At 46.5% G+C, this 12,192-nt stretch overlaps 1 protein-coding gene across 1 annotated transcript in view; it reads left to right on the forward strand.

Moving 5' to 3' along the window:
- The window catches only part of SNX27 (sorting nexin 27), a 70,368-nt gene extending 58,588 nt beyond the window's left edge, over positions 1-11,780 (forward strand). The window contains exons 9-12 of the mRNA XM_042994123.1: positions 6,076-6,225; positions 6,530-6,658; positions 7,015-7,074; positions 7,934-11,780. Of these exons, the coding sequence (XP_042850057.1) occupies positions 6,076-6,225; positions 6,530-6,658; positions 7,015-7,074; positions 7,934-7,981 (387 nt within the window). The 3' untranslated portion in view covers positions 7,982-11,780. The remainder of the gene's footprint in view (positions 1-6,075; positions 6,226-6,529; positions 6,659-7,014; positions 7,075-7,933) is intronic.
- The last annotated feature ends 412 nt before the right edge of the window (positions 11,781-12,192 follow it).

Consider the following 12,192-nt stretch of genomic DNA (forward strand, 5'->3'; position numbering starts at 1 on the left):
TTGGGTTGTTCTGTGGCAATATATAGAAAATCTGAATTTAACAAGCATGGTAATCTATTACAAAATTACTTTTAGACTCAAGTTTGTATCTTGTTATCACTCAGTTAAGAACTGAGTACAGTTGATGTTTTCCTTTTGGGTCATTGGAATGAGTATAAGATATGCTTAAACATTAATGGAATTCTATTATCTTAAAAACCTAGTGCCAACAAACAAGTGTGTACTAGCCCCATAATACTGCAATCAGATTTTATATAAAGTCCCACCAGAGTTTGAAAAGTTTAAATTGTATTCAGTGTATTCAAGTATTAGTGTTCAAAGACATTAGCCTAGCCAGCGGTCATGTTCAGTACATTGAAACTTCCAACTCAGATGGACCCTTCCAAGCCCATACACCTTGACTCCATTATCTGTAGCAACTTAATATGATTGATAGGCCTAAGATTAGGCCAAATCACTGTTAGTTGCCAAATTACTGGGAGGCCTCCAACAATTCAACAGACTTCTCAGTTTTAGTTTCTTTTCTTTAAAATGAGGATGTTCAGATTGCCAGCTGTCAAGTAGAATCTTGACAAAAACTCCCAAAATTCTTAAACATTCCCAGTGTGATAAAAAAAAATGGTTTTGTTTTCTACTTATTTACAAAGGTAGATTGAATCTCAAATTTGGATGGTTGAGAATATAATATACAAGAGAGATTTTGTTTCTTTTTCTTTTTTTTTTTTTTTTTGACTCTCACACAAACAGTAGACGTGTATAACTTACGGTTTTCTTGTATTTAAGTGGCCTGATATTTATCATTGTTAAACTGACAAAAAAATTTCTGTTAGTGTTTCTCAATATAATTTTTTTATTTTAAAAAATATGTATTTTTAAGAGAGAGACAGAGACAGAGACAGAGCATGAGCAGGGGAGGGGCAGAGAGAAAGAGGGAGACACAGAATCCAAAGCAGGCTCCAGGCTCTGAGCTGTTGGCACAGAGCCCAACTTGGGACTCGAACTCATGGACCATGAGATCATGACTTGAGTGAAGTCAGACGCTTAACTGACTGAGCCACCCAGGCGCCCCTCTCAATATGACTTTTAATTAAGATTTCACACAAGGCAATATATGTGAAAGTCCGTGTTTTTCAAAGTGTGGTCCTCACCTCAATTACATGGGAGTCACTTGTGAAACCTACTTAAGATGCAGCTTTCTGGACCCCCATCTCACATTTACTAAGCCAAAATCTTGGGTAGGACCTAGGAATCTTTGTAAAGATTTTTACAGAAGCACCCTAGTGATTCTAAAACTTTAGTTGCTTCAGAATCGCTATTCTAGGGGCTTGGGAGAGTTGGCTCCTGAGGTTCCCTTCAAGCCCTTATTTCAGTTTTAGACCTGGTTTGATTCTTAGTAGGTTGCTTGGGAGAACAGAGAGTTCTCTAGAATGGATCTCAACCCACTCAACCTAAAGTATTTATTCTGTTAAGTACTGAGGCTCTGCTTTAATAATTGTCCTGTTTCTATATTTACTTATCTTGCTGAACACTGAACATTTATAAGATGTCCTGTGCTATACTCTTCCTCACCTCTGGCCTAATGTGGGTCCTCATCTAAATGATACGTGGATCAAGGAAGATAGTATAGGATACATATTTAGCCAGTCAAAACTTAATAAGAAAGGAGAATGGACAGGACAATTCTGTGTTTTAAATATATAACTTTAATAAATGTGGTTGAAAACAAAAATTCACTCTTCTTTTAGAAACTTTGGATGGGGGCGCCTGGGTGGCTCAGTCGGTTAAGCCTCCGACTTCAGCTCAGGTCATGATCTCGCGGTCTGTGAGTTTGAGCCCTGCGTCGGGCTCTGTGCTGACCGCTCAGAGCCTGGAGCCTGTTTCGGATTCTGTGTCTCCCTCTCTCTCTGCCCCTCCCCCATTCATGCTCTGTCTCTCTCTGTCTCAAAAATAAATAAACGTTGGGGCGCCTGGGTGGCGCAGTCGGTTAAGCGTCCGACTTCAGCCAGGTCACGATCTCGCGGTCCGTGAGTTCGAGCCCCGCGTCAGGCTCTGGGCTGATGGCTCGGAGCCTGGAGCCTGTTTCCGATTCTGTGTCTCCCTCTCTCTCTGCCCCTCCCCCGTTCATGCTCTGTCTCTCTCTCTGTCCCAAAAATAAATAAAAAATGTTGAAAAAAAAAAATTTAAAAAAATAAAAAATAAATAAATAAATAAATAAACGTTAAAAAAAAAATTAAAAAATAAAGAAACTTTGGATGTATGTAGAGGGCGCCTGGGTAGCTCTTAAGCATCCAACTCTTGGTTTCGGGCTCAGGTCATGATCTCATGGTTTATGAGTTTGAGCCCCACTTCAGACTCTGTGCTGACAGTGCGGAGCCTGCTTAGGATTCTCCACTGCTCTCTCTCTCTCTCTCCCCCTCCCCTGCTCACACACTCTCTCAAAATAAATAAATAAACTCAAAAAAAAAAAAAAACCAAACAACCTTTGGATGTATGTAAAAATTTAAATATTTCTTCTCTTTACACTTTGTGCAAATCTAGGAATGTAGAACTTTGTCTAAAACTGAGAAGTACTGCCTGACCTGAGAATCTTTGAAAACCTTATATTTCCCAAATGAGACTTTACCTCTCTGTCTTGTCACCAAATTCCACTCAGGTTATTTTTAGAACTTAATGCTATTAGGAAGTCCTCTGGGGGCGCCTGGGTGGCTCAGTTGGTTGAGCGTCTGACTTTGGCTCAGGTCGTGATCTCGCAGTTTGTGAGTTCAAGCCCCGTGTTGGGCTCTGTGCTGACAGCTCGGAGCCTGGAGCCTGCTTCAGATTCTGCGTCTCCATCTCTCTCTGCCCCTACCCCACTTGTGTTCTGTCTCTATCAAAAATAAATAAAATGTAAAAAAAAAAGGAAGTCCTCTGAAGGTCTTTTGCTTTCAAGGACTATTACATTCTTGAATATGGAGGGATAAATCAGTGTTTTGATTCAAAGGTGAGAGAGAGGGGCACATACTATGTGCCTGGTACTATGCCAGACACAGTATGTGTGTTCTCATTTCCTCCTGATAACAACCATGCAGGTGTTATCCCCACTTTACAGAGGAGAAGTGGATTCTGAGAGATCACGATTCTTACCTAAGATCATATTGCTTATCAGAAGTGGAACTAGAAGTTGAACCTGTTTCTGTCTTGCTTCAAAGCATGTGTTCTTTGCTGTCACAGGGAAAAGAAGCTGACAGCAGTGTCCTTTATTTCCAGATGGCAGGGGGAAGCCCCTAGGCAGAGTAACTTACAGAGTCACAGAGAGTTCAGGGTATGCTGAGCACCAGGCCTCACCTGGTGTCTTTTCCTAATCCCTCCCTTTGCATGTTTCTCTTTTTAATAAATAAAGTCAAGCTCCCCATTAGGAATAAGGCGGAAATACTTTTTTTAATATTTATTTTTGAGAGAGAGATAGAGAGCATGAGTGGGGAGGGACAGGGGAGAGGGAAGGAGACACAGAATCTGAAGCAGGTTCCAGGCTCTGAGCTGTCAGCCCAGAGCCCGAAGCTGTGAGATCATGACCTGAGCCAAAGTCAGACGCTTAACCAACTGAACCACCCAGGTGCTCCAGAGATAACTTTTAGAGCAGTAGTGATGCCTCTTAAAGAGGAGAACTCTTAGGAAATGTGTTATACATAAGGCTTTTTTGGTAAAGGACGTGAGCAGAACCAGTCTCAAGGCTGCGTGACACCTTCCAGCGTTTGCAGAGGTCCTAAGCACCCTTTTTTTTTTTTTAAAGCAATTTTGAAATCTGTTTTCTTTCTTTTCTTTTTAAATTTTATTTATTTATTTTGAGAGAGAGAGCCTTACTCAGGGCTCAGTATCACACACTGTGAGGTCATGACCTGAGCGGAAATCAAGAGGCAGACACTTAACCTACTGTGCCACGCAGGCGCCTCCCTGAGCCCCTTTGAGCAGTACCTGCTGCTTGTTGAGCACACAGAAATTTCCCCATGACTGTGTTAGGGGGGCGCCTTGGATTGAGCACTGGCATGCAGGGACTCTTCTCTTTGCCTTTAATATTTTATTGTAGAGAATTTCAAGTATGTAAGGAAGTTGGAAGAATAGTCCATTTAGCCCCCCAAGTACCCATTAATCAGTTGCAGCAACCTTCTGCTCTCTACCACTCCTGTTTCATCCGTCTCACTCGCATGCGCTTTTCCCTGGAGAGAAAATAGTTGAGCCTTCTGGCTAGGGATAATGGAGCCTTTAAAATTATTTTTTTAAGCTATCCTTTATTGAATACCTAATTATGTACTAAGTACTGTGCTAAATACTTTAATGGTCACAAGTAACTGTGTGATGTAGGTGCTGTTATTCTTTTCTTTTTATAGAAGAGGAAACTAGAGCTCCTGGGAGTTAGTAATTTGGCTGGAGTACAAGTGCCTCATCCAAGGTGACAGCGTCAGGAAGTGGTGGAGCCAGGATTCAAGCCCAGGGTGGTCTGAGCCCAGGCTCCTGACCACTCCTCGTACTGCTTCCTGTCTCAACCCCAGAAGAGTTCTATTCTGTGGCACTGCCTGTCCCTGGCCAGAGATATTTTTTGTTCATAGTGCCACTGGCAGGCCCAAGCAGTGGCTACTTTTCTCCCTGGTACAGGAAGGGTGATGAGATAGGGGGTGGAGGAGTGGGACAGAAGGAAGGAGAACTGAGAAAAGCAAGTCAGTTATTGTGGCACTTCTGAATTGATCCTGTCGCTGTGTTCTTGCTGTCCTTTTATAATGTTTCCCCTTCAAGGTTGCCATTATTTTACCTAAACAGAAATAAGTACAAGGTAGGAAAGGGAGTATGTGGTGTGATTTTTCCCTAGGTCCTTAAGTCCTCCCAGACCATCTCTGGGGCAGTAGTGACCGTCTTTAGTGCCACTCATTGGTACTAGAGCTGCCGGTTGCCCAGGGCCCTTTTTGTACCTAGGTCCCTTGGTCTCTTCTTTCTTGGGCAAAAGGTGACCCTCCAATGTGTTCCAGTCTCCCTGCCCATCTAGCTGAAATCAGCTAGGGTGCTGTGCCTCTGTCTTCTCTCCAACACTCCCCACATGTTCCTAGTGCGCCCTGTTGGCCTGTGTGCTGGGCAGCTGAGGGTGCAGGGACTCAAAGTTCTTTACTTATTTCCTAGTCAGTCCCTAAGGAGAAACCGGCTCAGAGTCCATGTGTCTTTTTTTTTTTTTTAATCATCTTTTCCTTATTTCTCTTCTACTCTCCTTCCCACTCATCTTCTACTCTCCCATCTCAACTCAAAATAGTGAGTTGAGTGAAAGAGAGGCCAGTCTTCACTGTAGAGGAGAAAGGACAGAGAGCTGAGTTAAAGTCCTCTCTGAATCAGTCTTGTAGCATTGTACCTTTGAGGGTCATATATGCCACTCGATTTTGGTCCACATGATTTTTAAGGAGGCATGTGTACTGGAGATCAGGGGATGGTGGTGCTGATTTGGGGCCTAGTTGGCGATAGAGAAAGGACCAGTGGCCATGAAATTAAACCTAGCTTCTAATCCTGGCTGTGCCACTTACTATTACTTATGACCTTCAGCAAGTCTCCTGTGACTCTGGGTTTCTGTAAAATGACTGGCTTAAACATGTTATGAGTATGGGATTTGGGGGTAGCTTACTCCTCATCACTGAGGTCCTTGTAACTTTTGATTTGTGAGGAGACATGAGCTCCCTTTACTCAGTCATGTAGATCCGTTTGATTCCCTTCCTGGATGCTAGTGAAAGGAGGGGCAGCCTAAACAGCCTTGTGAGTTCCCCTCTCCACATACGGGTCTTGGTCACAGGACCTCTTCTGACTTCGTTTGTGTACTTTTTGAGGCAGAGAAAGGAGGTGGGGCTGGAAGTGGAACAAAGAATAGGCTTGGAGTCCTGGCCCTTCTTAGAGCTAGTCATGCTGTGAGACCAGAGCACGGTCTTCAGGTTGCTGGGTGAGAGGATTCTCTTTGTTCTTTCTCTGGTGACATCCCAGCAGCTGTTCGTGGTGGTTTAGTTCCGTAGTAACCCTGTTACACACGCACACACGCACAGACACACACACCTTTTTTTTTTTTTTTTCCAGTATCTCAACATGCTGAGGACTTGTGAGGGCTACAATGAAATCATCTTCCCCCACTGCGCCTGTGACTCCAGGAGGAAGGGGCACGTTATCACAGCCATCAGCATCACGCACTTTAAACTGCATGCCTGCACTGAAGAAGGACAGCTGGAGGTGACAGTTCAGCATGGGGCCAGGGCTGGGAGCACTGGGGACACTGCCACTTACCCACTCACTCTGGTTTCGTTCCTGTCAGGAGGGGAGATGAAATCCATACTATGGTGATGGGGCAGGTAAATCAGCACTGGGTCCACAAGGATCCTCACCTTCCTGGCTGCTCACATGGACTCATTCTTCCCTCAGTCTTATTGACATGATGCAGACACTCACTCCCTTGTCTTCTGCTGTCTGGCCCAGAACCATCTCAGCTCAGGTGCCCAGCATTCTCAGACTTAACACTCTGTTCTTGGTCGTTTAGAACCAGGTAATAGCATTTGAATGGGACGAGATGCAGCGATGGGATACGGATGAAGAAGGAATGGCCTTCTGCTTTGAGTATGCGCGAGGAGAGAAGAAGCCTCGATGGGTTAAAATCTTCACACCATATGTGAGTGGTAGACCGGAAGCACTCTTGGGAAAGTATATTGGGTTTGATGTTCTCCAGCTGAGCGCGTAAATGGGGAGGGCTGCAGCCATAGCAGTTGTCTTTGAGCCTTAGAGCCCCAGGTTCTTCCTGGCTGTCCTGAGGACAGACTGGGAGTGGCAGCTTCACTTCCCGCCTGACTCACAGCTGCCACTAGGAGGGGCCCCAGACTAGTGAAGGGGTTCTTGTGCTCGGCAAGGTTGGGAAGGTGGGGAGACTGGGGGCATGGGTTCAGAGGCATGACCCTGTGGTGCCCGGTGGGTCATAAGAAGTCAGCGTCACTATCTTGTTTTTGTTATGTTTTTTGTTTTGTTTTTCAGTTTAATTATATGCACGAATGCTTCGAGAGGGTGTTCTGTGAGCTCAAGTGGAGAAAAGAGGTAATTCGAAGCAATCTTGAATTGGCCTTTTCATCTTTTATTGTTTAAAATGATAGGCCTGTGGCCAGATACCCGGGACCCTCACCTCCATCTGTCTTTCTAGGAATACTAGTTAGAGACTGGTTATTCTTCCAGCCTTTGGATGCTGAATAGACTATACGAGAAAAGCCCTGCTTCTTCCTCTGCCTAGAGGGTAGCTGTTGGCTGCAGGCTGTTCCACCTCCTGTGACTTCATGGACCCTCCTCTGCCTGGTTTTTGTTTTTGTTTTTTAATCCAATCACTGCCTATGTTGTTCCTGACCCAGAAGGGCAGCTGTCCCCAGTTTTAGCTGTTCTGACTAGATGACTCCTGACAGTGCCCGTCGGGGCTAACCAGGAATGCATGTGTGTGGGAAGGTTTCCACTATTGCTTTACTGCTGTCCTTATGCCAGTGCTGGAGAATTTGGAAGATTCTGAATAATTAGCTACTTATTCTCAAAGAAAATGTTTCTGAAGTTCAGAAGGTAAAGTCAAGAACATGAAATTCAAATTCTTGGTATAGAACACCGGGCTCTGAGAATCAGACGACGATTCTCTCCCAGCATTTTTTCTCCCTGCAGTGTTGGGCAAGTAAGCCTCCCCTAGATCTCAGTTTTCTCATCTGTAAAATGGGAAGGCTGAACCAGATTATTAATAGTTAAGCTCCTCTCTGGGTCTAAAAGGCTATGCTTCCACATGGGAAGTTGTAGCAGAGGTGGAGGCCAGTGAGGTGGAGTCATCCAGCCATGCGTCTGTGTGTCTGTCTGAGGCTGGCCTCCAGAAGGGGAGAGATGCAGATACCTCAGGCTTCCCAGTGACTGTTTTCTGTTTTCCTTTCAGAACATTTTCCGGATGGCGAGGTCACAGCAGAGGGATGTGGCCACCTAGCCTTCCCTCACCCCTCCTCTTCACCCTCATCCTCTCACCCCTTCCGTCTCCTGTGTCAGAGTAACCATTAACACAAAAGAAGAGAAAAAGGAAAAAAAGTCATTATGTTCAAAAGCCCTAAACTAAATACTATTAATAATCCCTCTGAGTTTCATGTCTCTGGAATTGAGCTGGTAGAGAACGACAGATTGGTCCGCACCGGGAGCAGCTGAGTTCAGACAGGAAATTAAACCCAACCACGCGCCAAAGGTGTCTTTATCCTCTCACCTGGGCCTCACACCAACAGACTCTCCTTGTACTATATTTTTAAAACTGGAACTATGAACTCCATCCATTTGCACTGTTCAGACATATATATGTATGTATGTAAAAATTATATATACACAAATTAGCTGCACGTATATACATATATATATTTCTTTTTAAATTTCATATTGATGGCAGTACCTTTTTTAGCTTGTGTTTTTACACACCTTTCACTAGAATTCATGACTTCTCTCTTGCTCTCTTTATTTTGAAACAAACTTTAAAAAGGAAAAAAAAAATATTTTACTGGGAAAATACCTCTCCTCATGAAGGACTCGAAAAGTTTACAACCTGCTTGGGTTTTTTTCCCCCTTTTTTGTATTGAGTGAAGATTCTGGCTTATGGGTTGGCATAGAGTCTGAGGAGCAAGGAGCATAGTTTCTTTATCTTCCAAGAAGCTGCTGGGAGGAGACCGAGGCGTGTTTCTCAAGGGCAGCAAGACTTGCAGATCTGCAGGGAGAGTCTGAAGACTTGGTGTGGTCCTCGATTCCAAGACAGCTTTCCTGGCCCAGCTCTCCCACTCACGGCTTTCTAGCCACACTCCCCATCTCCTTCTTGCTTCCCGAGGGCCCCTTGTGTGCTCTCCACTGACCTAGAATGGAGGGGAGAGGTGGGCTCAGGAGGTTGATGCCACAGGAACCTGAAACATTTCATGGTTGTCATTTCCCATTTCTCCTTCTGAAGCAGGCAGAGTACTAGGGACCAGAGTTAAAGCCAATACCTTTAGGCACAAAGATTGGACTTAGGGGAAAGGAAGGAAGGAATACCCTGTATACCTAAGCTTTTCCCCACTCCATTCCTGACCAGTAACCATCCATAACCATTACATTCTCTGTGACTTCCTTAAACAGCTGTGTTGGGGAGGAATCTGACAGTGTCCCCAAGGCCTTGGGGAAATTTAGTCAGTGGTCTGGGCCAGCCAAACCAGTGCCCATCCAAGCCAGCTGAGGACCCAGGAAGGACCAGTAGGGATATGGTCGGTTTGGGTTGGATCTCAACTTCTAATGAAAAGGAGACTGAAGGAAAGCCTTTCTGTCTCTCAAAGAGTTCCTCATCTCACCTTGGGATTTTGAGACCCAAGAGCTGCACCCAGGGCCTGGGGGGCCAGGCTTACCAGCTGGCATCTCATGTTGGGATTTTAAGCCCTAAGAGCTGCACCTCAGGGCCTGGGGGGCCGGGCTCACCAGCTGGGGCAACACTCTCAGGCAGGCTCTGTAGATACTGCACTGAGAGCTCGAAGTCAGACTCTAATGCTGCTGAAACACATCCACGAGCCTTCTTTTCTTTTTCCCTTCTCCACTCTCTACACAAAACCTCCACTGGGTGGCGTCTTTGGCTTTGTCTAACTGGGAGGCCACCGTACCAGGTTTAGTCACTCCACTGAGCAGTGGCGGGGTGGTTTGAAGTTTCTGTTTTGGTGACTTGATTTTGCAGATCATTGTGAGGCCACTTTTCTTTCTCACTCTGTTACCCTGGTGGCTGCTTGCCCCCGGACAGTTGTCCATCATACAGGACATCTGTCTTCCCTCCCTTTCTCCAAACCCAGTTGGGATCACAGTGCAGAACGTAGGAATGCTCAATGTTTAAAGGTGCAGAGAGCGATCCCCGATTTGAAAGTTTTGATACAGAATTAGCTTCTTTTGGCTTAAGTGAATTTAATAATGAGCCAGAGGGCCCTAGAAAGGAGATCTGTTTCCCCACTCCAAGACGCCAAAGAGGCTTTTGGCGCCAGCTTTTTCCCACTGCAAACACAGCAGCGGCTTTCCCCTGTGCCCTCAGACTGGGAAAGGAATGGACAAATCTGGGAGTCCGTGCAATGTTCCCACTGCTGACCTCTGGGTGTGAGGTGTCAGGTGGGGGGAGGGTGCCCTTGGGTCTGAGGCCCCTTGGAGCGGGTGCCACTCTGTTCCTTTGGCAGAGCACGCACTCGGTGCTTTGGAGACTGGGCAAGGGCGCCACACATGGGTGGTTGGCCTGTTGGCAGAATCTGTTTAGAAACAGCCCCTACTGGCTGTACCAGTAAAAGCTGCAGTGAGGACGGGGAAGGAGGGAGCCCCTGGCCAACAGTACCTTTCCCCCTTCCTCCCACAGCAGGCCTCTTGGACGGCACGCAGAGGTCACTGTGGCTCCATAGGATCAAGCTCTTTTTTGCATGAAGCAGTGTTAGTGTGACACTCCTCCCCGCCCCCCTCCCCTTGTTCTGTACTTCCTCTCCCTAATCCCTGCTATGGTTCTCAGTCCTGGGTTCTGCCCAGGGAGCCCTCTGCCCAGTCTTCTTTTGCAGTTTGTCTATGGAAAATGGAGGGGCTCCCCTCCCCCCCTCCTTTGCCCCAGCAGAGCCAGCAGGGTCTTCCTGATCTGTTGTCCTCCCCTCTACCGCTCAGTTTCTATCCTCTTTGGTAAAAGCTCAGAGTTTTGTATAGATCAGGGAAAAATGCAGGCCCTGAGAAACCTGTCCCTGCAGAAAGATTCCCTTGGGCCATGCTTTGGGCTCTCTGCTCTTTATATTTTTATTCTACTCTCCATTTTCCTGCCCTCCTCTTGCCCTCTGCCTAAGCTCAGCCCAGCTGTCTGCTCAGGGCAGCTCCTAGGCCTGGCCTGTCTAGTTTTCTCCTGTCGTCACCCAGGCTAGTAGCTTTGGTTATCCCCTTCTAGCTCCAAACCTAGTGCCTGGAGCTGCAGTACAGGGCATTGACAGGAGGGGACACATCTCTCTCCTCTCAGAGTTTGCCCCCTTACGGCCTGGCTCCAAGGAGGCAGTTTTCCTCAAGGGGACTGTATCCTGGCTGACCCAAAGTCTCCAGACCTGGAGGGACTACTGTGCCCCCTTGTCTCCATCGTGCTTTCTGGCTGGATCAGTTTAGAGACCATTTGGGCTGTTGGAGCCCAGCACCCCACTAGATTCCCCTGCCAGAGTCAGTGTGTCCCATTAGCTTCCCTTTGAAGAGGGGTGGGGGAACAGTGTGGCTGGTGCTCGGAGAGAGAAGAGAGACAGCAGCGGAACTCGCGCATTCCAGTCCTACCACCCGCCTGCCTCCCCTCTGCCCCCCAGCGCCGTGCCAGGCTTCACCCCGGGGCGGCAGCTCAGTCCTCAGCAATAATCTCGAGTGGGGGGTGCTTAGGGTTCTGGGGAAGGGCACAAGCAAAGAGGGCAGTGCTGTGGGCTGGAGGCACTTGGCCAGCTGCTAAATTAGACCCCGGTTTTATATCATGCCCCCTTTTTAAGCCGGTGAGCTGGGCTTCAGTTTTCCCCAGGCCATGCACACTTTTAATTTATTTGACAAACTCTAATTGTATTTTCACTGCAGTATCTTGTATTTTTTATTTGTGATTTAAGAAATGTGAAGAGAAAATACACAGACACATAATGGCTAACAGTGTTTCTTTCATTCCTTGTTCTACAGCTAACCACTCTAAAATTGTTTGGTAATATCACTTAGTGTAATTAATTGTAACATATTCTTTTAAATAAATTGATTTATTGATGAAACTAGTCTATGCCTTCCTAGACTACCAATCCTTTGGGTTGTGTGGGAAGGAGTGAAGGAGGGGCCTTTGAGATTGGGGTTAGAAAGATCCGTCTGAAGATGGGAAGGAACACCTGGCTGGTCCTCCCATGAGGGCGGGAGATAGAGTCAGGCAGGAAGAGGAGAAGCCGGAAAGCCCTTTGCCTAAAGTTCCATTTCCAGTGACTCCTATGAAAATGCCTTCTCCTCCCTCAGGTGTGTCCGTATTAGTTGTGCCGGCCAGCCCTGGGCCATGGGCAAGGATTACAGGGCTCGTTGGCCTCTGCCAGTAGAGCCCGGCACTGTCCCCAGCCCCAGCCATGTGATGCACTGTTTCATTGTTCAAGTTCGGTAGGAAACTGGGGTCTGGGACCTAATGAGTGCCAGCACAGTGACAGG

The sequence above is a fragment of the Panthera tigris genome, chromosome C1 (assembly GCF_018350195.1).
Source record: "Panthera tigris isolate Pti1 chromosome C1, P.tigris_Pti1_mat1.1, whole genome shotgun sequence".
NCBI classification, from domain to species: Eukaryota; Metazoa; Chordata; class Mammalia; order Carnivora; family Felidae; genus Panthera; species Panthera tigris.